The sequence below is a fragment of the Pristis pectinata genome, chromosome 3 (genome assembly GCF_009764475.1).
Source record: "Pristis pectinata isolate sPriPec2 chromosome 3, sPriPec2.1.pri, whole genome shotgun sequence".
Classification (NCBI taxonomy): Eukaryota; Metazoa; Chordata; class Chondrichthyes; order Rhinopristiformes; family Pristidae; genus Pristis; species Pristis pectinata.
This window is the reverse complement of record NC_067407.1, coordinates 51,105,289-51,131,033: the sequence shown is the minus strand read 5'-3', so window position 1 is coordinate 51,131,033 and position 25,745 is coordinate 51,105,289. Positions and strand designations below refer to the sequence as shown.

Genomic DNA, 25,745 nt, shown 5'->3' with positions numbered 1-25,745 from the left:
CAGGCAGTGTCCTTTACTTTAAACTTTATTTATACAGCATGGTAACAGGCCCTTTTGGCCCAACGAGTCCACGCTGCCCATTTAGACCCATGTTAACTGACCCGTACATCTTGACCCAAAATGTCAAATATCCCTTTGCCTCCATAGATGCTGCCTGATCTGCTGAGTTTCTCCAGAAATTTGTTTTTTTGCTATATAATTGTACTCTTTTCAAACAAGTTTCTTGCATCACAATAGCTCTAAATGGTCATTTGAAGTCATAAATGGTGATCTTTGTGACTGTAACTGTTGTAACCTGGGCTTCATCATTCTTCACACCCTCACCTACTAACCTCTTACTGTTTGGCCTTGCCTGGTTCCATGCTTATCACAAGAATCAGGGTAAATAGGGGTCTCTTTGAAGAGAGATCCAATGACAGCAGAGTCATTGAGTTGGGGGTGTGGGGAAGTTGGGAGTAGTTCCTTAATGAAGAAAACCATTGTACTCAGCTAATATCAGTATAAGGAATGAAGTTGGGTGGTCAGCAATTTTATTGGAATATCATTGAGAGAATGGGAGGTGAAAAATAAGGACAAGGTGAGCTTGGGAACTGCAAGGAAGAAGATGATAGAGAATCCAGGGAAAATGCAGATTCAAGGGGGAACATCAGGATAAATTTATCCCAAGGATAAGGGAAGGGAGCATCAGAGGAAGTTGAATAGTCTTGAATTTTGTGATGTAAATGGCCTTGAATTTATTGGGGATAAAGATGGAGGCAGCAGAAGAGGATGATTTAAGAAAGTAGAGTAGATGAGAATTCTTTCCAGTGTAAACGATGTAATTATTTGAAAATCCAAATAAAAACCCTATAGATCCAGGAAATTCTGACATTTTGTTTTTATTTCAATTAGCTTCAAAGGGAAACATCTAATCTTTTGGGTCTGGCATCCTTCATCAGAACAGGTGAAGGGTCTCAGACTTGAAACATTAACTGTTACTCTTTTCTCAGATGCTACATGACTTGAGTGTTTCCAGCATTTGATGTTTTCATTTCAATGTAATTATCTATGCAGAATGTTGCTCTAATGCATTGTCCAAATGTTGGCTTTAAGGTCTGGAACTGGGATTTTCTTTTTAAAGAGGGGGAAAATACTTAAGTGCTAGTTGAGTCAGTATTTCAAAATAGGTCATGTATAAGCTGCTGAATGAATGAGACCTTGGAAATGTTTTGGGACTCTTGAAATGTAATACTTTGGCTGGTTGTGAAAATGAATACTGCAAGTTTACTTTGTAGTATATGGTTTACTGTGTACCGCAATTGTATTTGAAATGTATTGTGCGATTTTTTTTTTAAAATTTTTATTTTGTTTTTTGTTCAATTAAATTTTTAAGTGCCAAAATGATTATCGTGCTGCTCTTTAATTGTTCAGTTAGGTCTAAATGATATTCATACAATATTGGAAATTGGAATTTTAAACAGAAAGGAAGCTTTCTTCTAATTTACTGTGTGTGAAAGGTTATAAATTGTGTTAATCATAATTTAACTGCTCCCAATAGAATTATTCACAACTTTAAAATTAAGATGATAATTCATGTGTTCAGATATCCCTGCATGTTTCCGCCACAGATTATATTCTGTAGCTGCTTTACAGATCACCCGAATTCCCTTTTCATCAGGGGACATAGAGTGGAATATGATGCTTTTGATGGACCCATGGAAATTTTGAAATCTTCTCATAACAAAAAGGAATAACAATTGGTCAAAAAGTATTTTAATATCAATTTTTCCATAATTGTGAAGCCATCAGAAATTTTCAAATGTACATATTGTCGTTATAGCTGTTGGTTCTTGAGAATTCATTCAGACTCTGTTAGGCTTTAGCCATGTTGTAAAATCACCTGCATGCTATGTGACAATAAAATAGCTGGACTTCTGAGATACTGGAAAAGATTTTGATTCTGCTCTGTATGTTATTGGTTTGACTTTTACTTGGACCTTCAGCTCACAAGTTGCCAAAGGTCTAAGTTCATAATAGCACAATAGATCCAAGTCAACAGGGAAGTCAGCTGTGTATCTCCTTAATCAATCACATGTAAGGATTGAGAAGTAGTGGAAATACAGTGAAAAATGTATAAACTAGAATGGGCAAGTGCAGTGTCAAATTCAGTGTAAGAAAATAAAATCAAGATTGAATTAAGATGAAAAAATGGTGGTAAGGTAAACCAAGTAAAAACATCTTCAAAATCACATTTTTAAAGTTTCCAACAGTGCCTGAAAGAATGAGACCTCGTACTTGTCACAATTCATTCTCGTAATAGGGATTGATTAGCAGTAGTGAAAAATATCTAACGTTGTTTACAGGAAAAGTTGCACTTGAAATGACAAAACATTTTGAGTTTAGCTTGTATCTGCTGCTCAAAATAAAGCCTACTGTTCAGTGCATGTCATTAGCATCGCAGTTTTTCTGACTAACGCAAAGCAACATTGACAGCGATGTTGGTGACTTTGAAAACTGCATTTAAACATGCGTCTGCCCTGTCTGAAGTGGCTGTAGTATGCATCTTAAATAATAGCGAGTAAATTCAAGCCCATTGTGCATTTTGTTTTACTGTATCAATAAAGGATCATCAGTATTTAAATGAGAATTAACTGTTGAATTTTCCAAGAAAGCTTGACCAATGATCACTTCAATCCCTTAAACTTTTTCAATAGCTATGTAACATGCAAGTGTTTTGTCTAATTCATGGCTGTTGTACTGAGTTGTCAGAAATTGCTGTAGCCGATTGGCTTAATTGTAAAGCAGAAATAATTTAGGGATGTATTGCTGCTTCCTGTTTTGGAGATCTAAGTAGTGCAATGGCCAACTGGTTTGATTAGTTCTCAGATATGATTAATTGAAGCCACACTGGTCTTTTGTTCTTAAAGCTTGTTAAATGGACACTCAGTTTAACAACATTCACTTAATTGTAATAAATGCATACATTTTAAATAGATTTTAACTGAGTCATTTAGGGGGTAAAGCCTGCCTCATCTAGTTGTTTGAGCATAAAATGAAAAAACACGAGTGACTTTTTTTATTGTTATTCACAATATTACTAGATTCAGTTCAAGGATAGATATGTAAGCCATATGCACCTTGTGCATTGGTGATAGAGTGCCATTTGTTGGATGAAATGTGAAACAGATGTCTTGAGGTAGTGCACATTTTATTTTTAGGAAGGGCCGGATTAACAATGCAAATCACTTTGATGGCCACTCACTTTTGTTCTTTTAACCATACCTTACCAGATTCTGATATCTTTAGTCTTGTTTATGAAGATAGAAATTTTAAAGTTCATCTTCCGATTGCTATGAAGCAACGAGATGCAAAAAAAGTCTTTAATACACTGAACTTGAAACTGACATTTAACATTTTTACTTAACAGCATAATTTACTTGAAATCATTCTTAAAGCCTTTACAGTCCCGGAGACTTGATCACACTCTGGGTTTTGAATTCTACTCGAATCTCGTTATGGACTTCAAAATATTCAGCAGTTTATGAATTAAACACTTAAATGTGTCATGCTGGTATTGTTATTGTTATGAATTGCCTCCAATTTTCTTTTTACTGCCTTTAACAATTGCATTTAGCTAATTTTATCTATGTTTATCCCTTCCTAAATAATCATCCTGCTCTTCATTTGAGATAGGGTTCATTTCCTGTCATGAAAATCTGTCCCATATATTAGCGATTATAAATCAGAAGCAAAATCTGTTGTTCTCCAATGCCTGTAGCTTTTTTATAAAACAAGTCTCTTCCTCTCATATTTTAATGTCAAACTCTGCATATAATTTATTTGCAGTTGAAGTTATATACAGTAAAATCTCAAGGTTTATGAAACAAAATGTTTGAAAGTTGATGTGAATTACTTTTCAGTTATGTGTTTTTGAAAGTGTGCGTATTAAGCTTCTGAAAGGAAATGCTGTATGACAGTAATTTGATTTATTTCTTTTTGGTCTGTCATGTCTCTGTCCATAAAGAAGCCTCCACGCTACTGAAGAAATTGTAACTTGTATGATTTTTCACATCTGATATGCTGTGAATCCCCCTCCAGAAGTCTTGGTCTTATCAACTTAGAGCCACATTTACAAAGGTGAAATATTGTGTGTGCTGGTAATTTGAAATAAAAATGGAAAGCAGTGGATGCAGAATTTTTTGGGAAGCATCTGTGAAAAGTGAAATGGAATTAACATTCCAAGTTGAGGGTCCTTCTGATTGGTTATCCTGCTGAAATGCTAACTGTTTATTTCTCCACTCATATTGCCTAACTTGTTCGGTGTTATCTGTTTTTGTTACAGGTAGGTTTCCTTAATAGTCCAGCAAGTTTGCACAAAGGTTACAAAGAGTTAGAGATACAATTAGTAGATCGGTTATGGGGGAACCAGTGGATGTGATGTCTTTGGACTTTTGGAAGGGTTTCAATATGGTCCCAAGTAAGAGGTTAGTGCACAAAATTAAAGCATAGGGCTTGGGTACAATAAACTGGTATGGATTAAGAATTGGTTGACAGACAGGAAACAGTAGGAATAAACATGTCTTTTTCTGAGTGCTAGGCAGTGACAACTGGTGTGCTGCAGGGATGAATGCTTGGGGCCTGAGATTTTCACAATCTAAATCAACATTTAGCATGAGGAAACTAAATGTATTGTATCCAAGTTTGTACACAACACAAAGCTCAGGGGTAATGTGAGCTGTGAGGAAGTTGGAAAGAGCTCCATTATGATTTGGACAAATAGGGTGAATAGACAATGCATGGCAGATGCAATTTAACGTGGATAAATATGAGGTCATCCGTTTTGGTTTGGAAAACAAAGGCTGATTATTATCAGAATGGTGATAGATTAGGAAACGGGGAGGTACAACAAGACCTGAATATCTTCTTACAACAGTTGATGAAAGTAAGTGTTCAGATGCAGCAAACTGTTAGGTAGGTTGGCCTTTATTACAAGTGGATTTAAACACACAAGCAAGGATGTCTTGCTGCAGTTGACAGGGCCTTGGTGAGATCTCATCAAGAGTTGTGCATAATTTTGGTTTCCTTATGCGAGGAACATTCACCATGGAGGGAATGCAACCAAGGTTTTCTAGGCTGATGTATGAGGAGAGATTGGGTTTATTTGGCTTGTATTCACTGGAGAGAAATGAGAGGGTGGGGATCTCATTGCAACTTTTAAACTTTCAACAAGGCTAGATGGGCTTGATACAGGGAGGATGTTCCTGGTAGCTGGGGAGTCCTCGTCAAGGTGTCACATACTCAAGCTGCGGGGTATGTTTTTTTTTTTAGAACAGATCAGGGGAAATTTCTTCATCTAGAGGGTGATGAACCTGTGGAATTCTCTACCACAGAAGGCAATGGACAGCAAGTTGTTAAATGTATTCAAGGAGGGGGTAGATATATTTCTTAATGCTAAAAAGATTGAGGGATATGGGGAGAAGAAAGTAACAGGATACTGAAGTGATTGAATGGCCATGATCATATTAAATGATAAACCAGACCTGAAGCTAGTTTCTGCACCTATTTTCTACATTTACATGAGCCTACCAAGTGTACTCAGGGCTGCAGTTGGAGTCTAATTAAAACAATACAACTTAAATAGAACAAGAGTAAGCATCCTGCTGGTGGACAAGTGATATGACATATCTATCTGGCTATAACTCTCTTGGAAACGTTTGGGCAGGATAGAAAGAAACGTACTGCTGCTATGGTGCAGAGGCTGGTTGTTGTGTATGCCTCATGTAAAAGACCCAAGGCACTGTTCAAAGGAAAGCAGTTAACCAGTGTCTAAGCCAATATATTATCTGTCCACAGAAATTTACCTGGTCACTGTCTTTTATGTTGGTGTCACGTACCAGCAACAACAGAAACACACTGAGTCATGTATGAGTGTTAGAAACTATTTTATTAATAACTACTTATGATGATAATAAGAAAAATAAAAGTAAAAATGTTAGAGTAAAAAAAAATGTTAGATCTTAAGCATTAACCCCAAAAACTAAACTTGAAGTGTGTGTGTGTGGCAAATTCCCAAACTCCAAGTCCAGGAATAGTTCTCAAAGTTCAGTTCAGCAAGCCATAAGGTGAAACGTGAGCAAAGGTTTCTGCAAAACCACCGTTGACCGAAGAGGAAACGTAGAGAAAAAATAGATTACGAAAACCAAATGTTCCACGATGGAACCCATACGACACCTCAGTCACTGATGATCTTCATTGCTTTGTTCCAAAGTATCTGCCACCCCGAAAGGCATTGGAGACATGGCCGTCCAGATAAATACGTGTGTCCTACCAGGTTAATGGCAGAGTGGACTCCACTGGATTATTCCAAAATTCCATACGTGGATTGTAGTGACAGACACAGTTATTGTTTTGCATCCATTGATACAGAGACCAGCAGGCAGGGTGTCTCACTCCCTCTCTCACTCTCTCTCTTCTCTCTGACTGACCCCTCCAAAAATGTCATCACGTCCTTATCTCCTGTTGTTGTCGTAATCATGTCTCTTTTACACACACACACACACACACACACTACTGTGCTATGTCTTAAAGGGACATTCACCAATAGTAACCTAATCTGTAACAGTTGGGATGTAGTGTTCAAATTGGCTGTTGCATTTTTGCTTCATAACAATGGGCACACTTCAAAAGTACTTCATTTCCTTGTAAAACATTTGGGAAACTCTGAGCTTGTGACAGATAGTGTATAAATATGAAGTGTTTTGTGTCAGCAGAATCAGAAATAAGGAATTTAAATGCCTCTGGGAGAGGAATAAAATTTTCTGCCAATAAATGGAAATATAAAATGTATCAAATCTGGCCAAGACTATCATGTTTAAGTGGTTCATATTGCAGTCTTATTTTAATCGCAAGACCAAGTGAAGGCTTTTGCTAAATCTGTGTGGGATTAGGTAGCAAATTTAATCTTATGTGAATAATTTGTGGTTTCTGTGTCACTTAATGGAAATTTTTCAGTTTGTTGAGTAGTGTTTTGTTATTGAGCTTTTTACAAGAAAACTCCATACGTGGACGAGTGCAGTGAATCCATGATATGAAATGAAGTAATTATAATGCTGGATTTTTGGCAAGTTTCTTAAAGTGCTTGTTGATGAAAAAAATCAGAAATATTGTTAAAGTCAATCTATTCAATTTCCTGTTGGGTTTTTAAACATTTGCATTTTTAAAAGATTTTTTTAAACAAATATGGTGATTATCTTTTTAATTTTCATCCTTGATTTACTGCTACTATTACAGGATGTTTCTTAGTTGTTTTCACATAGAGCCAAATGAACAGTTTGCCAATTTGCAGGTGTCAAAAGCTTCCTGTCACTTTTAAAATGTTTGGGTAGAATTTATTTTGCCAAGTCATGAAAAATCTGTTTAGCACATTTTTCTGCTTAACAGTAATTTGCACTTTATGTACTGTCCAGTGTTTCAACATCCCTGTAGTACAGTATTTAATCCAGGGTGCTATTTCACAAAATGTGTATTGTGGGAGAAGGCATTTTGATATGAATTTACAGCTACAGTGTATAGCAAATGGGAATAATTGATCATTTCCAGAAAATACAATATATGGTGGAGACAAGTCTTTGCAGAGGAAAGAACTAAAGGCTTCACTGACTTTTTTTTTGAAAACGGTGGATGTGGACAAATGCATATTGATAGGTATGTTCTGATAATTGCTGGGAATAGTGTTCACAATGATGTTCCACAAAAAAATTCATTAAATATAAACACTTGTTACAATAACACAGTTGAAACACCAGCAGTTCATGATGGAAATAGTTCCAAGGTTGCTGACCTGTGCACATGCTAAAATGAAATTGAAATTGAAATTGCTGAAACCTCAAATGTTGAGTAGTAGCACCATTGAAATTTCTTTCTAAAGAGGATTACTGATTAAGCTTTGGATGGATGGGAATTTCAATAAACAGTCTGCAATAATTTGGGAACTATGGGTTTGAAAACCTTTTTTTTAGCTACTCGTCCCTTAGTACCACACTCAAATCAGTTTGTACTGCTAATTGCTTCTACCGTACTGGCTTTTTGTTTGATAAATTTGCATTGATTATATGTAACAACAAGTTGTATGTGACCTGTTTGGTTTACTTTGCACTGCTTTTGTTAATTTGGCTTGAGGGGTTTGAGCTCGCAAAGATGGCTTTAAAATCACTTTTTTTTCTTGGAGTTGCCAATGTTTCTAGCATTTCTACATCTTCAATGCATTCACTGAGGAGAAGGCTATTTTTAGTTACTAACATGAGAACAGCAGCAATGTGCTAAAATAAATCTGCTGACCTGCAGTGCATCTGTGGATTCCTTGTATCACATAGCTCTGGAGAGGAGAGGACTAGTAGCCGAAAAAAAATATTTATCTGACTAGAATATACAAAAAAAAATGGATTATTGAGCTCCAATCATATTTGAGTTGCATGGAAACATAAATCCCTTAGCCATAAAATCAACACTCACTTGTGTAATTCTACATTACTTGGAATTTTGATTGGAATGCATGTTTTGCTATTCATTTTGGCATTCATATTGCTCCATGTCTTATAGGAAAGATAATACAGGAGTACTTTTAAATTGACAGTCTTATAATGCCTCAAGGGATAACAAGAATGTGATTATGCCAATCTGTTTATTGCAGAGAATTGTGAATGGTGTGTGTGTGTGTGTGTATGTATGTATGTATATGTGTGTATACTTTTCTAAACCCAACTTAACACTTGATTTTCATAAATGGGATATTTCTGGAGAAAAAAGTTAGCACCACCTACTTGAGCTGAATGTTGTCCTGCTCTCTAAGAAAACACATTTTTGTGACTTATGGAATTCAACTATTTGCAGGTGTCATAACATTTTGATTTGTTCTCTTTTGCACCCAAGTCAATAATATTTAGAATTACTTGACCTTTGCTACATTATCCATTGCTTGAGGCTGACCATTTAGTAATTAGTCAATATCTTAACTGACATTTGGCATTACTGCATTGGGAACTTGGCAAATGCCATGTGATTTGAATACAGAATGATACTTCAAACGTGACATGTAAAATCTTCACAGAATAAAGCAGTGTGATATTTGCCTTTCCATCTATAGACTTGTCAGACCAGTAATTTGGCTTCCTTAATTGCAGAATGAAGAACAGTTTGAGTCTGTGCAATTCTAACTTGCTTTTTATTATTGGTTTGTGTGCTTAATTTTGTTCTAAGAGAATAACTTCAAGTGAAATTGAAATTGCTGTTTTGTCTTAATGCACCTGGTTGCTACATTGGTGCAAAGATAGTTTTGAACTAATCATAATATTTCATTGTGATATTTCTGATGATGCATTGGAGTGTGAAGAATCTTTAGTTCCGAAACAATGTATGCTGATTGCTTGTGGTCACTTGCTGTGATATAATGGCTTGCAGGAAGATTTTTAATCTCTCGTAGTGAGAGTGTATTACAAGGTTGCAACACACTTTAGGCGTTCTGATGATTTCCTGAACGGAGAGACTACAGCTCAAGCAGTTTAGAATTTCATCATCACCCTATGATTATGTTACAGCTTGCAATGCTGGCGCATCATTTTTATGCTGTGTTTACTGTTGTTGACTCTTTTAATGGACTCCCCAGGAGTTTACTAGCAGTTCTGAGTGAGCTGAGGCTTCTACGATCTTTTGTTTCTTCCTATATTAAGTAAATAGAGCAGCATGGTGTGGATAGTCTTCTGATCGTTGGGACAGGGATATAAAACATGAGGTTTTCACGAAAGTTCACTGAATTACAGGGAAATGATGTTTGAGGTATGTTTATCTGTATTTATGGTTTTGCCTGTGAAAGAAGCAATGTGCCATAGAAATGATCTGTGGGAAATAAGTACTTTAGTTACTGACAAGCTAAGATAATTTTCGATGTGTGTTCCATTGGAAGTCTAATTAATTTCTTGGGTTGAACATAGAATGTACATTTTTGGTTCACCTTGGTAAAATTACTGAATAAAAATTGTACTGTCATATTTTTATGTAATTGCTTTGAATTTGTAGCTTCCTCTTGCTATTGGCTTAAACATACTAAATACTTTTATCCTCATATGTCATTGGACGAAGAAGTGAAGCATAATTACAGAGAAGCAATTATAATGCTGTAATGCAGAAAGGAAAGAACTGTGACTATTGATGCTTATGACTTCAAATTTTTTTAATTATCTAATATATGACTTTCTGATTTGAAGTCAAAGTAAATTAATGAATTCAAATTTTTTTGAATTATTAATTTTCTAGCAATATTACCTGTTAAATTCTGTAAATGGAATTTTTCTAAAGATGCAAAATTCTGTAAACAAAAAAATGGTTATCCAAACACGAGTTGCTAAATTAAGTTTGAATTATGTTTTATTGTTTGGGTAGTGATGCTTATATTAACGTGAGATGAGAAAGGTTTCAGCATCACATTCCAGTGACCTGAATGATAGCCATTGGTACAAAATTCAGAATTTGGAACATGAAACAAGCAAATTGTATTGTGAATAAAAGTGACCCAGTGGTGGTTAGGAATGTACAGTTATGCTGTTCCTCACGTCAGCTCTCCATGTCTAAATTGTATGACAGGACAAGGCAGCAGATGAGACAAGCTGTCGCTCAGCTACTCTGGCCTTTTGAAGAGAGGCCATGGGAGGAAAAGGTGCTGCAAATAGGCTGTGAAGTTTACATACACTGCCCACTGTTAAACAGATTACCTCTAATGAAGTGTCTAATGCTCAGCCTGTATCAGCCTAATCCTAGGTGGCAGTTTGTCCCTCAGCTGCCAAGAAACACCACCCTCTGGCCTTATATCACCAATGTCTTCACAGTGCACTGGGAGGTGCCTGGCTTTAATAAACCAAGACAGTGTGTGATCTGACATGCAAATGTAGGTCATTGCATATGTAAATGTGTGATTACAGACTTGCATGCCAGAACACATTAGTGAGACTTTGCTCTCAGCATGTGGTTGTCATAGTTCCTCAAAAGCTGATGCTAACATTTGTCAAGTTATCACATACGCCAATAAGACAAAAAATTGTGCTGTAGATTGGATCCACTGAATGAATGTAAAATACCAAAATTCTGAAATAACCAAAAATACATATTTTTTTGTTTCTGACCTCATTGCTAACACTGTTCACTATATATTAGCAAATACTTCAAAAATGTAATTGATAGGTGGCAGTTGTAGCTCATGCACATTTAAAATGTTAACTTTTCTTCTTTTTGTTTCTATTTGCTTTGTTTTTACTGATCTGATCATGGGAGCAGTTGGTGCTGTCAATCACATACAGAATTGTGTTGCTTGTATATAAAAAAATGGATACACATGAATATCACTTTGTTTCCAGAAATCTAATTTAAATTGGAGTGTCGACTCTTTTGAATCTGTTAACGTGTCCCTTTTGTTTTATAAAGAAAAGTCTAACGGGGCAAGCAATCGCTTTATACATTTGCAACATTGTCTCTGAAAGCATTCTCACAATCATTATAAGGGAAATGATGTGGGTTGCCCCAAAGCAATCAAGATGGGGCTTGCTTTTTGAAATGCTACTTTAAAAAAAATGTATATTAAACTTTTCAAAGCTTATTAATCCAATGCAGGACAGACAGCATATGGGTCTAATTGCATATACTGTTCATGTATTGCATATAAGTGTCTAAGTGCTATTGAGTTTAATAAAACCTGGAACCTGACAGAAATGAATCAATATCAATAAAGAAGATCCAGCTTTAGTTACTGGAGTTGGTTTATTTTTAGTGTGCCATGCAGGCGAATGATGGAACACAGTTGATTTTATTTCCACCACACGCCAACTTGTGTGTAGCTGGTCTTAAATGAGTTTGAAGTGAATCACAACTGCAACCATGAGATCAAGTTGTTGCTAAGTTAAAACATATATATCAATTGAGAGATGGAGAGAATAATTATCATTTACCTGAAAGGATGAAAACACGAAATATGGGAAATTCAACTATTGTCTATTATTTGATGCTCTGTGGTAACACAGTTTACAGTGCTCTAATTTGGTGTAAAATAGCATAAATTTATAAACCATTGTTCAAAATCTGTGTGTTCTGCGTTATTGGATTGGTTAATTGAATAAGATTTTTTTGGTGTAGTGTTTGTAGCCACTTCAGACAAATTCATTTGATTTTTTTTATATAAATGCAGGGTAAAACAATGGTGTTAAATGCAAGAGGACTGCATCTGTCAAAAGATTTAATCTTTACTGAATTTCTTATTTTTGGCATATGTTGTCTGTCACGTGGCATTTAAAACTCATTCTAGACTGATCAATTGAATTTCCTTTCGTTTTCAGTGTAGGTCGATGTTACATATACTAGAGGAGAACTCAACCCACCTACTCCTGTATGTTCTGTTGGTGCATCAGCTAAAGCGTACCTGAAACTGCTAACAATTAAATAGTTATTTTCTTTACAAAATCAAAGTTTTGGAAATTTGGGAAACGGGAATGGTGGGAAGATAGAGCACATCTGTCAATATTTGAAGTGAGGAAGATTCACGTCTTTCATTGGGATCCTTTGGTGGAAGTTATCATAAAATATTAATTGTTAAAGTACCCTTTTCTCCCTTTTTGGCATAAGCTTTGTACATTGAGTTTTCCGTTTGGTATTGAAAGTTAGAAAATCCTTCAAAACAGTTGTTGAGTGTTTATTTTAACAAGTTCCAAGCAGTTCCTTGTATAGATTCAGGGAATTAAAGGTTAGAAGAATTCAAGGGTAAGCCTGGGGGAAGGGATAGGAAGGCAATGGTCCAATATTCAAGAAGATTGGAAATGATTGGATCCAAGACCCGCTCGGAATGAGAAACAGTATGAGATTGGCATTGACTGAGGAAGGAAGGAAAGCAGACAGATTTGGTGGGAGGTTGAAATAGGAAATTGTCAAGAGTGCAATTTAAAATGTTGTATTTAGATGAATAATATTGTTTGGGAATAAAACTTAATTACCCAAAATACTTGCTAATTTAATTACTATTTTGATGTAAAATGAAAATTAGCATCACATCAATAAAAGGGACCACATCCAGTAGTTTAATCTTAGGTCCACGGGTAGTAAGGTATGTATGGCATTTTCTAAGCTTCTGTTTTCTAAATTTGTATTGTGCTCAGTAGGGTGCAAAAACTGCTTGCACTTGATGCATAGGACTTGCAAAGTGAAGGCATTTCCAATTCCTTAAAGCAAAGCTGACCGATTTGCAGTAACTGGCTATTGGGAAAACCCTTTTTTCCCTAAAATCTACTAATTGATAACCTCTGATGTTTCGCTTTGTTTTGAGACTGGTGGGTTGGGACCTCAACGTAAAGACTGTAGCTGAATAAACCTAAGCTATCCATATGGTGCCTGTGAGTAGTAGTTTAAATGCTTAATCCTTATGGCAGATACCATCAGTTCTATTTGATAAAAGATATTTAAGCTGTTTGGACTAATAATTTTAACTATATGCCATATGAAGTTAAGATTTCATGGTTATCTCAAATATCAGACCATTTTTGCCTGCTCTTGTAATGCCTTTTAGTAGCTTCATACGTCAGGTGTACCTTGAAGCCTAGCAAAGACCCTGTTCTTTCTTTCTATTTGAATGTATAAAGATGGAATCTCAAAGTACTTCAAATCACATGCAACTTTCCTAGCAGCAGGTTTGAATGACCTTGGCAGGATAGTGTGTCTGCCTTCAGGTGTGAGGAATGTTGTACGATACAGAAAATAAAATGTATGAACAAGAAAAGGTACAGAATGGTTACTTCATTGGTCACCTTCAGGTCAGATTAGAGCCGTATTTATTGGATACTACTAGTAATTTAAAAAAAAGAGAAGCTGCCAAGAGGGTGTAGGTTTAAGGTGAGAAGGAGGAGTTTTAAAGGGGGATTTGTGGGGCAAGTTTTCTAAACAGTGTGGTTGAATCTGGAACTTTCTGCGAGAGATGGTGGAGGAGTCGGATACAATCAGTACATTCAAGAGATATTTAGACAAGCACTTAAAAAGGCAAGGCATAGAAGGATAATGGACCTTGTGTGGGCAAATGAGATTGGTGTGAATGTGGTGGGCCAAACGGTTTATTTCTGTGCTGTGCAACTCCATGACTCTATCATTTTAATCCTGATGCAAGAATTGTATTTGCAATAGCAATAAAAACAGTGCACCTTCATGGTCAATACAGTTTCAAAGTGACAACTTCTGGAGAATGAAGATGCAATGGTAGAAATCCAAAAGTTGCTTTCCATTACCTTATGCTTGTCTAGTATAGAACTCAAAGTACCTGCAAATTATTTTCATTAAAATATTTGAAAATGTGTTTTTAGTCTTTAGTGAAAGATGAAGCCAAAAATAATTGCTTAAAAACTTAGTTTTCCTTGAAATCTAAAATATTTTTCAAAACATCTGTGTGATATTTTTAATCCTATTGCAAAGTTTGGCATTTTTATTCCAATCACTATTTTGTCCACTCAAATGTTTCAAATTCATTAACAATTGCATTTCATTCCTCGGTTTACTATCAGTGATTTGCTGCTTAACCAGCTTTATGATATTACCGCTGCATGTCAGGGATCACTTTGAACTGATGCCGCACAACACAAGTCCAATTCCAAAAAAAACCTTTAAGGGATGTATATGGACTGGAATAACATTTCCTTATTTCTATATTAAAGCAAAATTTCTGCTTGCTGTTGTGTTTAATTTGATGTATATTTCTTGTTCACAGAAGCCTTTGCGTCCTGATTTGGGCCTCAATACACTGGGAAATTTCCAAATAGAGAAAAAGATTGGCCGCGGACAGTTTAGTGAAGTATATAGAGCATCATGCCTACTAGATGGGATGCCTGTAGCTTTGAAGAAAGTCCAGGTATGTACAATTGGGTGAACTTTAATTGTTCTTGCACCACAACAATCAAAGTCACAGATGTATAAATCAGAAGGACATGTATTTTTATATTCTTAGAAATTAAAGAATTATTTCAGTAATGTTGTTTATTTTTCTTCAAAAGTGATACCAAGTCATCGAGTGGAAGTCTTCAATGTCTATGACAATGACTGCAGTTTTCATTTTCAGAACATGACTCTTACTGCCAATGTTTACATTGGTTGCATTTCACTGGCTTCTCTTGAACTTGCATTCTTTTGTTTCATTACCTCTTTGCTACCTTAACCAACTATGATGCCACACACTTAGTTAATTAATGTTTGATGCAAAGATTAGCACTGTGAACAACCATTTAAAAAAAATCAAGCCAAAGAACTCCTGATGATCAAGGAAGTTTTCATAGCTAAAAGGTTGATCAGAGGGCATGCTGGTGTGTGCTACGAAGGATTCTCATTGCATTACAAATAATGTGTTGTAGTAGGGATCAGCAAATGAATAGATGATCAGTCATGTTGTTGTTTTGCTTGGCACAAATCTTGCTGTCAGGCAGTGACTGCACTTCAAAATTAGTTTATTTACACTGAAGCAATTGGAACATGTTGCGGTCATTGAATTTACCAAACAAATCTATCTTTTAGGCCTTTCTAAGTTATTTTGAAAATAACTCAAAGTCCACTAACATGTTGAGCTTTACGTGCCACAGATAAATTGTTAACTTTCAGACTTCTATTATACTTAATTATAGTCTTAAAAACAAGTGATATTTTTGTGGGGATGTTTGATAAAGGAAGAAAGATATTGAAGTTTTATTTTTGTAATTTATGTTGCTTTAATAACAAGAATGGCACACCCTAAAGAGATTCATATCATGTACTTGGTTGCTGACCTAACAATTTACTTAAGTTTATCTGGTTACAAGAAGGGAATACTTTTAGAAAAATAAACCTGCTTAAGTAAAATAATGAGAACTCTTCATTTTCCCTGAAGCAATTGAAAAGCCTTGCATGTCTTGGGTAGTAGCTTGTTAACAATTTTGCAAATTCTTGAAGTTAATGATTCCGTTGTATCCTCTCTTTACACAGTGTGATTGTTGACTCTTAATGTTATGATACATGTGCTTTGTGTGTAATATGAAGTTCAAGTTTTGTATTGATATGAAATGCCTCTCTAAGCCATTCATTAGATTCTTTCAATATTGATTGTTCAAGATTATTTCTGTGCGTATATTTTGTTTGGATAAATCAGAATCAGATTTATTATCATTGACTTTTATAATACGAGGAATTTGCTCAGATTTTTCATTTGTTCTTCTACCACATCTGTGCATAATTTTGCTGCTGTGTTTTACTATCAGAGAAAATACAGCTGTTCATGATGTAGAGAAATGAACCTTGTTGCATTTAGTAGTTTTATTGTGTATTGAGTATCAAAAGGAAACCTGAAATTAATATTTTTTTTCTAGATATTTGAAATGATGGATGCCAAAGCTCGTCAAGATTGCATAAAAGAAATAGATCTCCTAAAGGTAAAGTATGGCAGTTTAGAACAAAATTGGAAAAGGGAAGAAATAATTTTAAGAATGTATTTTTAATGTTTGTTTGCCAGATTTTCGCTCTTTCAGAGATATAGCCAAAAATGCTGGTGGAAATGCTTGTTAACTTGCTACTTTGGATTCTGTAAGCTAATAGCAGGAGCTTGTAGTTGGTACCATGTCCATTGTGCACAGTAAGCATGTCAAGCAACAGAGATCTTGAACCTCTTGTATTTGTGACAACTTTTATTGAGATTATGATCTGGTACTCCATGTTACTTAGTGCAATTAATCTTGAAAACGTAGTGTACAACTTTATGACTTTATCAGTGGCAAGTTGACTTTTAGGCTAGTTAAATTGAACTGAACCATTCACTCCATTTGCCTTGTTTACATGAATCATCCTAACCATGAAAGGTGAGCTGCCTTCTTTGGTAGGATATCTATCAAGGAAACAATAATGTGGAATGGATGACTCATTGTGTGCAGCGGGCAATTCATTAAAAAGTAATGTATTAAAGCTTTTCAGTATTGGAGCATTCCTCCTTTTAAGTTCAATGTAGCAATCTTCTCTTTACTGGATAATTTAAATATTTGACTTGTCAACCTTATTTTTAACCATAAGACTAAACTACTTTTTAAGTAGTTATGATTTCCTTACTGTTTATTGGAGTTTTGACAAAATCCTGCACAGTTGGCTGGTCCAGAAGGTTAGGGCACATAAGATACAAGATGTATTGACAAACTGGGTCTAAAATTGGCTGAATGATAGGAGGCAGAGGGTAGCAGTCGAGCGGTGTATTTCTGACTGGAAGTCTGCACCCAGTGATGTACCACTGAGACTGTTGCTGTTTGTCATAGGTATACTGTAAATGACTTGGATGAAAATGTAGTTGGACTGAATTGCAAGTTTGATGACACAAAAATTGGTGGAGATTAAATGACCAGCTCCTTATCTTGTAACTATGTCCCCTCATTCCAGACTTGCCCACTATATAATTTAGAATGACTGAAGTGAATTATTCATGTTTTTTTGTGAAATGTGTTATTTGTGTTATTCATGAAATCGTGTTATTTTCGAGACTGATTCATCAGATTAATCTAAGAAGACTGAAATTACTAGTGATTATATTTTATCTCTAGGAATTGGCAAAGCCTGCAAGATCCTCCAATGAATATTTGATTAAATGGCTTTATGCTTATGTGTTTCACAGCAATTAAACCATCCAAATGTAATAAAATATCTTGCATCATTCATTGAAGATAATGAGCTAAATATTGTACTGGAACTGGCAGATGCTGGAGACCTTTCTAGAATGATTAAGGTAAGCATTTGTAACCCCATGCAATCTTTTACAATTATAACGTAGTCATTATTTGATTTCCAGTTTTGTTTATTAAAGTAATTTAAAGGATATATGATGGTGTAAAGTAGAGATGACCATATATTAAAGGAAAAAGAATTTCATGGATCTACTTTATAATTAAGGTAGACCGACCTTTTTTGGGGAGATACATTTTCTTGTTAGTTAAAAACGTAACTTTTATTGCCAGCTTGAAAACACTTTAGTAGTTTCTCACCTTCGCTAATTACTGTGTTATATATCTGCTATCTTTTATATTGGATGGGTTGCATTAGCTGTCAGTGCAAAACATGCCTGTCTAGAAATTTGATTACATGGCACTGCTTTTCCAGTGCTACTTGCAGGGAAATCTGTTTTCTCTGGGGACACCCTTCACCACTCATCCCCATCCTCAGGAGTGGAACATGATTTTTGCTTTCCTGCCCAGAGTGAAATGTGTTTACGACAGCATTTCCTGTTGTGGCTTGCATAGATGTGGCATCTGATTTGCACATAATGTTTTTCCTGGCAATCTGATTTTTTTAATATAAAACTTTGAAAATAGACAATGGCCCAGATTTTGCATATTGATGATTTTGAACATTGTGGAACTATTGATATTTCCTGTCATTAATCTGTGAAGCTGGCAAGAACTCCAGGATTTCCATCCATGTTTAATTTAAAGTGGAAATCCCAAAGTTGTTGTCAGCAGTTCACTGTACCTCCAGGCTGTACTGTTTGTAGCTTTCTATACCACAATCAAGGTAACTTGCTTCAACAGATGTGAATTTTAAGATATTTATGAATGAGACCAATTGCTAAATACACTGGAAATCTTCTGCTTTGCATTAGTTCCAATTGAGATTTAATGGTTTTAAGTATTACCTAGTAAAATATCTGGTCCTAACAGTTTCTTTTCTTCTGATATCGTCGCATGAATATTTCGTAATTTGTGTTTTTAAAAGGAAAATTTATTGAAATGCTTATTCAGTACTTCATCTGTATTTTATTCATATGTTCTGTTTTTGTTTGTTAGTTCCCTTAATCTTTGAACAGTTAAAGAACTTACATTTGGCTTCCTGATTTGGTTAACTCCAAAATATTTTGTGATTTGTTGCTCAACCGTTGTGATGGTATCTGTTGCTGGGAACCAGGGATTCCTTTGAAATGATGCTTGATAGAAAATTGGTTGTACAAATTGGGAAATCTTTGAGAGATTTATTTTGTTTGAAGGCCTCAGCAAACGGACTACCAATTCTGGGCCACTGTTATATTGTGCATTTCTCTTTTTTGCGCAGTAGTAATTATCATAATATTTTGGTGGGTCTGCTAAAGTAAAAGTGTTTTAACTTGTTCTTCTATTAAGTTTTTTGTGTCACTAGTCATTTTAATGTACTTGAAGATATGAGATAAACTAAGTGCTATAAAAATGTCAACGGCGCTCCATTTATACAGTAAAACCAATTAAAATCCAGCAAAGTCTGAGTAAAAGTCTTTCGAAAATTCTCTGAAGTAGATGTGTGTAACTTCTGAAGAAGAATTTATTTGTCAAGAAACTTAATATTAGCAGGTGAAAGGAATGTCATGTCCGTTTAAATTTCTTTGTGAAATTGCTGTAAATAGATATCCAAACAGTATGGTTCCCCCATAGCCAACTTGTGATCTGTGTGAATAGGGCATATTAAAAATTTACTGACAAGAGGATAAGTCATATCCCCATATGTAGACTCAACAGTTTAGAGATTAAGCAACATTTCCTTTTTAAATTTATTTTAGGAAACATTTAACTGAGGGAAGCTTTATATATAAAAAAATAAAGTTCCATGGAAGATCTAGAAAAAAAAGTGTTTAAAGGTTTGGCGAAGTTTTTTTATATTAACAAACTGAGTGAAAAGTTATTTAGAATCTGCTCCCTGGATTCTTTGTAGTCCCATTCTAATTTTAAGATCATCATCCATTAAAATAAGTCTGCTCTTTGCACCACCTCAAACTTGGTGCAAAATCTTGAGTCTTGTTACAGTCGCTAGCAGTCAAGTTCATGATGTCTGTTTGGCATAAGGATGCCAAACTTTGACATTGTTGACCATTTCAGGGAGTAATGGCAGGGGCCAATAGTTTTCTGTTGTTATTACCACAAATTCCAAGCCAATGTCCATAAAGAGAAGAAAGAAAGATGAGATCAAGGCCAAAGCGAACAGAAAAACACATTGCAAGAAAAATTAAACAAAACTCTCCAACAGAATTAACAACTGAAACTGTTGAACTCTTCATTTGCAAAAGTTAATTTTCATTGTTTGATAGAAATTCATTTATTGCATTGTTGAAAAACATGCTTAATTTGAAAGGGCTGCACCTTAGTATCCTGTCATAAACTTATTTAGAATGTGCAGTATGTTTGCATTTTTTCATGCCATTCAAGACACTGATTAGAAAGCCAGACTCTGTGCCGTTTATAGACGAGTATCATGGATAGGGAAATTCAAAAATTTTCTCCAACTCCGCATCTATGTTTCAATGAAACTGCCATCTGATTTGCATGTAAATAATGTTGAGCACCATTAGTTTCATTGTTTTTAATTAAATTATGGCCTGATTTTTAATCTTTTGCTAACATTAGTGCCACTTGAATTGCAGTTGCACCAAAATAAAACAATTCTTTCTCTGTAAAAGATGTATGATAATCCAGAGAAGAGCTATTGGTTTCAAAGAACATTGATTGCATAGGTGTGGCATAGTCTGTTTAACTAGTGCAAACATGTTTTGTACTTAATTATGTTGTCTTTTTAAATATGTGGTAGAATTTATCTTCTGTATAGTGTTACATGGTTAACCATTAACTACAGCTAAATGAGGCAGTATGTATGAATCAAATGACACAATTTTTACTGGGAATTGTGGGGGTTGGGGGAACAGTCACAAATACTGAAGTGATGTGCAGCTTGGAATAATCTACTTATCGTACAAAACCATTATTCCTATATACTAAGCTCAAGATTTCAGTGAACTGATATGATAGATAGAGTTTTAAAGTAATGAAGTATGCTGTTGAATTTATTCTAATGAATTTACCACTCTACCAAACAATTGGCAACAAATTATTATTTTATACATTGCAAAGCAATCTAATTGTACATTTTAGTGATAAATTATTAAATCGTATTATGCTTAATTCTTAAGGCTAGTTATTCTAAAATTAATTCATTTATGAATTTTTCCATCCACATTTAAAATGACTTCAGTTTTTGTGAGCAAATGTTTTGTATTGTGATACCCTTTGGCATGTGGGCATCTTTTTGTCTCAGTTGTTTCTTTAAACAGGGTTTTCAGAGCCACCTTGTTACAAATTCCATCAACAGTTGTTTACATGTGCAATTTTTTGTTATGATAAATATTTAATTAAATATGTTATGTGGTGCCTTTCATGACCTCTGGATTCCCTAAAACAATTTACAATCAATGTACTACTTTAGTATTGTTACTGTTTTCATGCAGGAGTCCAAGCAGTTAAATGTCCACATAAAGTCAGTGAATCATGAATATATATATATTTGCAATCAGTTAATCGTTTTGTACAAATGTATGGAGAAAAATATATTAATCAATTTGATTGGTCTTTTCATCAACACGGTTGGTGAAAATAGTAAATTCGAATGAAAAATGTCAGGATTTAAAGTGATGAATAGATATCCAAGACTGAGGAAGTGAGTTGAGAGTGCATCCTCAGAGAGGACTTAATTCACTCAGTTGATGGGATGTCTCCAAACTAATAGATGTCTGGAAATTGAATAAGGTGCTGAGTGTGAATAATATGGGATATCACTGGAACCTGCACTTGTACCCGGAGCTGCAAAATGCTGGGTTGCCAGTTGAGTACAATGGAAATGAAGTTTTCAAGGAAAATACTGGTTGATACCCTGTGACATGTGGAGTCAAAAACAAGTGTAGTCTTCAACTGAAGAGGGTGGATAATTTGTCCAGGATATGCAGATGTGTTTCAGGTTCTGTTTTAAAATATCTTCTGTCCTTTCAAATGTTCTGATATTTTTTAAATTAGTATTAAATAGTGAGAAGTATACTTAAGTGGGAAGCAACATTTATTGTTACTTTGGAGATCCTTTTCTTGAATGAGCAGGTGAATAGTGCAAATATGAGATGTCCTTTTATCTTTTTTTAACAGCAATGTGTGTACAATGGATGATAAGTAACAAAGGAAATTTCCATTACATGTAGATATTGAGGGGAAAGCAAAAAATTATAGCACAGATGTAGGTTGAGGTCAACTTCTGTGTAGTATGTGGAATCTTTGCTGGTGGGAAGTTTAATAGAAAATCAGAAATAGAGATTAGTTATATTTAATCAGAAAGAACTGAGGGCAGTGGGACAGGATAGTGAGGGGATAAATGAAAAACAAAGTGTGACTGGAAGGGGCAGAAATTATAACCAAAAGTGTGCAGCATTGTTTGAATACAGAAAGGGAAGGGGTGGGTGTGTGTGTTTGTGTGTGTGGGTGTGTGTGTGGGGGGTGGGGGGGGAGGTGTGGAGGGAGGAACAAAGCTTAAGGCTCCATGTCTGAATGCATGTAGCATTTGTAACAATATAGATAAATTGATGGCAGAAATAGAAATTAGTTATATTTAATCTGCAATTACAGAGGTAAGGTTGCAGAGAAAGTAGGACTGGAAATGGAGTATTCCAGGTTATTCAATGTTCCAAAGTAATCAGCAAAAAGGAAAAGGAGGTAGCATAGCATGGTCAGTGGAGGAAGGATCAGTGCAGTGGTGAGTAGTGATCTGATGCAGTGCATCTGGATATGGAATCACTTTGGATGGCAATAAGGAACAGCAAAGGAAAGAAGACATGGGTGGGAGTAGTCTTTCTGCCTCCAATACAGAGTGCATCAAGGATTGTTTCTGAGAGCAAGAACCACACGGGGACGTTTGTGATGAAGTAGGATTAGTAGGAGATCTTGGGTTAAAGATTCTCTAAGGAGTATTGATCACAATGTGATAGAATTCCAGATACAGTTAGAAGGTAAACTCATCAGGTCCAAAAACAATGTCCTCAATTTGAGGACAATTGCAAAGATGTAACGGAAGAGTTGTCTGAAATGGACTAGAGTAAAAAGACTTAAGGAAAGGCTAGTAGTTAGGCGGTGTCAGATATTTTAGCTATAATGTTTATCAGAAATTTATCCTAATCTAAAAAAGCATTAAGAAGGTCAAGGAAAATGTGAAATCAAAAGCTTGACCATGCAAAGTGACAGAAGCAAGTGATAGTCTAGAGGAATGGGAAATTTTAAGGAACCAGCAGCTGGGGACTAACCTAACAAGATGGAAGAAAATTGATGAGAGTCATTGGCAAATAATATCAAAACAATCAGCAAGAGCCATGGATATGTTTTTTTTTAAAAAAAAAAGCATAGCTGAGGTCAGTGTGGGAATGAGAATGAGTGTGGGGAATTACTAACAGCAAACAAGGAAATGTTGAATAACTTAAACCAATACCCTGTATAAGTTTTCATTGTGAAGAACACTGCAGATATTCCAAAAGTAATAGATGCGGTCGTTTCAAATCAGAGAGAAGAATTCGTAACAATCCTATCATGAGGGATGAAGTATTGGAAAATCCAAGGGAACTAAAAGCCGACACGATGCCAGGACCTGTTGGCCTCCATTCAAGGGTTTTAAAGGAAGTAGCTATACGGATAGGATAGCCATTGGTTGAAGTTTTTCAAAGCTCAGTGAGTTCTGGATGGTACTTGAGGATTTGAAGATGACAAATGTGCTTCCTTGTTCAAGAAGAGAGGAGACAAACTGTGGAAAACTATAAACATATTAACATCTGTTATTGGAAGGATATGGAGTCTTTCATCAAAGAAGAAATGGATAGCTATTTAGAGAAGCCTAATGTAATCAAATCAACATGGTGGTATAAAAGGGCAATCAAGATTGACAAATTTGCTAGAGTTCTTTGAGGATATCAAGTGCAAAGTCAGTAGAGGGGAACCTGTGTGTGTAGAGTCCTTGGATTTGCAGAAGGCATTCAGTTAGGTGACACAAGTTGAGGGTACTAGGGGAAGTGCATCAATATGGATTGAAAACCCTCTATCACAAAGGTGACAGAGTTGAAATAAATCGGTCTTTTTCAGACTTGTAATCAGTGGAGTGTCCCAAGGATCTCTTCTTGGCCATTAATTATTTACTATTGTTATTAATGACTTGGAGATGGGGACAGGGTGCAAGAGATCAAAGTTTGGTAATGAAAAAATAGGTGGGATGACTTGCTGTGATGAAGATATTTGAAATCTGCAACAGCATATTGATAAGTTGAGTGAGTGGATGGAAACTTAGCAAATGGAATTTAATGTAGGAAGGTGTCAGATCATGCATTTCAGTAGGCAGAATCAAAAGGCAGATTATTATCTAAATGGAGAGAGACTGAAATGAGCAGCATACAGGGGGATCTGGGATGTTCTTGTGTATGAAACGCAATGTTAGCATGCATGTATTTAAGAAGTCAAATGGTATATCTGCCTTAATTGTTAGGGGATTGAATTTAAGTGTAGTATTATTAGGCTGCGCCTGGAGTGTTGTGTACAGTTTTGGTCCTCGTCTTTATGAAAGGATATACTAGCACTGAAATCAGTCCAGCAGGGCTTCACTAGGTCAATTCCTGTGAAGAGAGGGTCATCTGATCACAAATGGCTAAAATAGATCTGTTGGCTTTGGAATTGAGAAGAATGAGGGATGAGGTGTAAGATTCAAAGTGGAGGTGACGATTGACGTTCTGATGTTTCCACTTGGAGTCTTTAACAAGGGGATATAGTTACAAAACGAGGGAGGCTGTTTAACATTTAGGTGTGTAGGAATTTGTTCTAGTAGAGGGTGGTGAATCTCTGGAATTCTCTACCTCGGAGGGTTGTGAACGCTACATCACCAGAGCTATTTAAAGGAAAGGTAGATGCATGTTTAAAAGATTGAGGAATTGAGTATTATGTGGAACCAGCAGAGTGTTGATAATGTTGAATGTTGGGGCAAGCTGCAAGAGCCAGATGGCCAACTTTTTTTTGTGTGGCTGAGTAAATGACACATGGTACTGGAAGATTGGACCATATCCAGTATCATCGGTGGGCAAATTGATGTGGAAGTTGATAGCTGCAGATTGCTTATGTGTAGTTTATTCAAACGAGCAACATGTTTTGAGGTCTTGAGTTACCTCTCAAAGATGTAATCAATAAAAATTGTCACCAAGTTCAAGAAAGAAATATTAGGAAAGATGATTTAAAAAAAACCTTGGTTTTGGATTCCAAGGAAAGCCCTAGAGGAGGAAAATAAGATTATAAGGCACAATAATTTGGAAGATGGTCTGAAGTGGTGGAGGATGGATTCAGTTATGTAGTTCAGAATTTTAAGTGAGAGTTATTGTCCAAAGAGTTTGGTGAGATGGGCTTGAAGTGGAAAATGACAAAGCAGGAGAATTTGGAATCTGCTCCATTTGCTGGTGGTGAATAATGGAAGGTTATTGAAGATGTTGTTAAAATAATTGACAAAATGTGAATGACTGTTTCAACCAACATTGGGCTGTAGCAGATGTGTTGGCCAGCAAGTAATATTGGTGGGAGTAGCTTTTTAGTGGATGAGTTCAACTGGCTATAATCGTAAACTTCTGTTGTTTTACTATTCTGACTAACACATTCTTGCCGCCCAGCAAAAGTCATTGGGACTTGCTGATAAATTAGCCATAAATTTCAAGTTAGGTCACATGTCCAAGGAAGTTATTGATTCTCTTTGACGCTGATGCTGTTCTTCAGGACAGATCTGCCCCAGCTACTGCCAACCTGCATTGTAGTTCATCTGAATGAAATATTCCCGATGTACAGTAAAACTCTAAATATTTGGCACCCTCAGAAGTTTATTGGTGCTGGATAGCAGACTTTCTGGAATATTGGGTGCTG

General features: G+C 35.6%; 1 protein-coding gene across 6 annotated transcripts in view; it reads left to right on the top strand.

The window, feature by feature from the left end:
- nek7 (NIMA-related kinase 7) overlaps positions 1-25,745 on the top strand; it is a 150,633-nt gene that overhangs the window by 77,890 nt on the left and 46,998 nt on the right. For all 6 annotated transcript variants that reach the window (XM_052012220.1, XM_052012219.1, XM_052012221.1 and 3 more), the window contains 3 exons: positions 14,759-14,899; positions 16,380-16,442; positions 17,663-17,773. In XM_052012220.1, the coding sequence (XP_051868180.1) occupies positions 14,759-14,899; positions 16,380-16,442; positions 17,663-17,773 (315 nt within the window). The remainder of the gene's footprint in view (positions 1-14,758; positions 14,900-16,379; positions 16,443-17,662; positions 17,774-25,745) is intronic.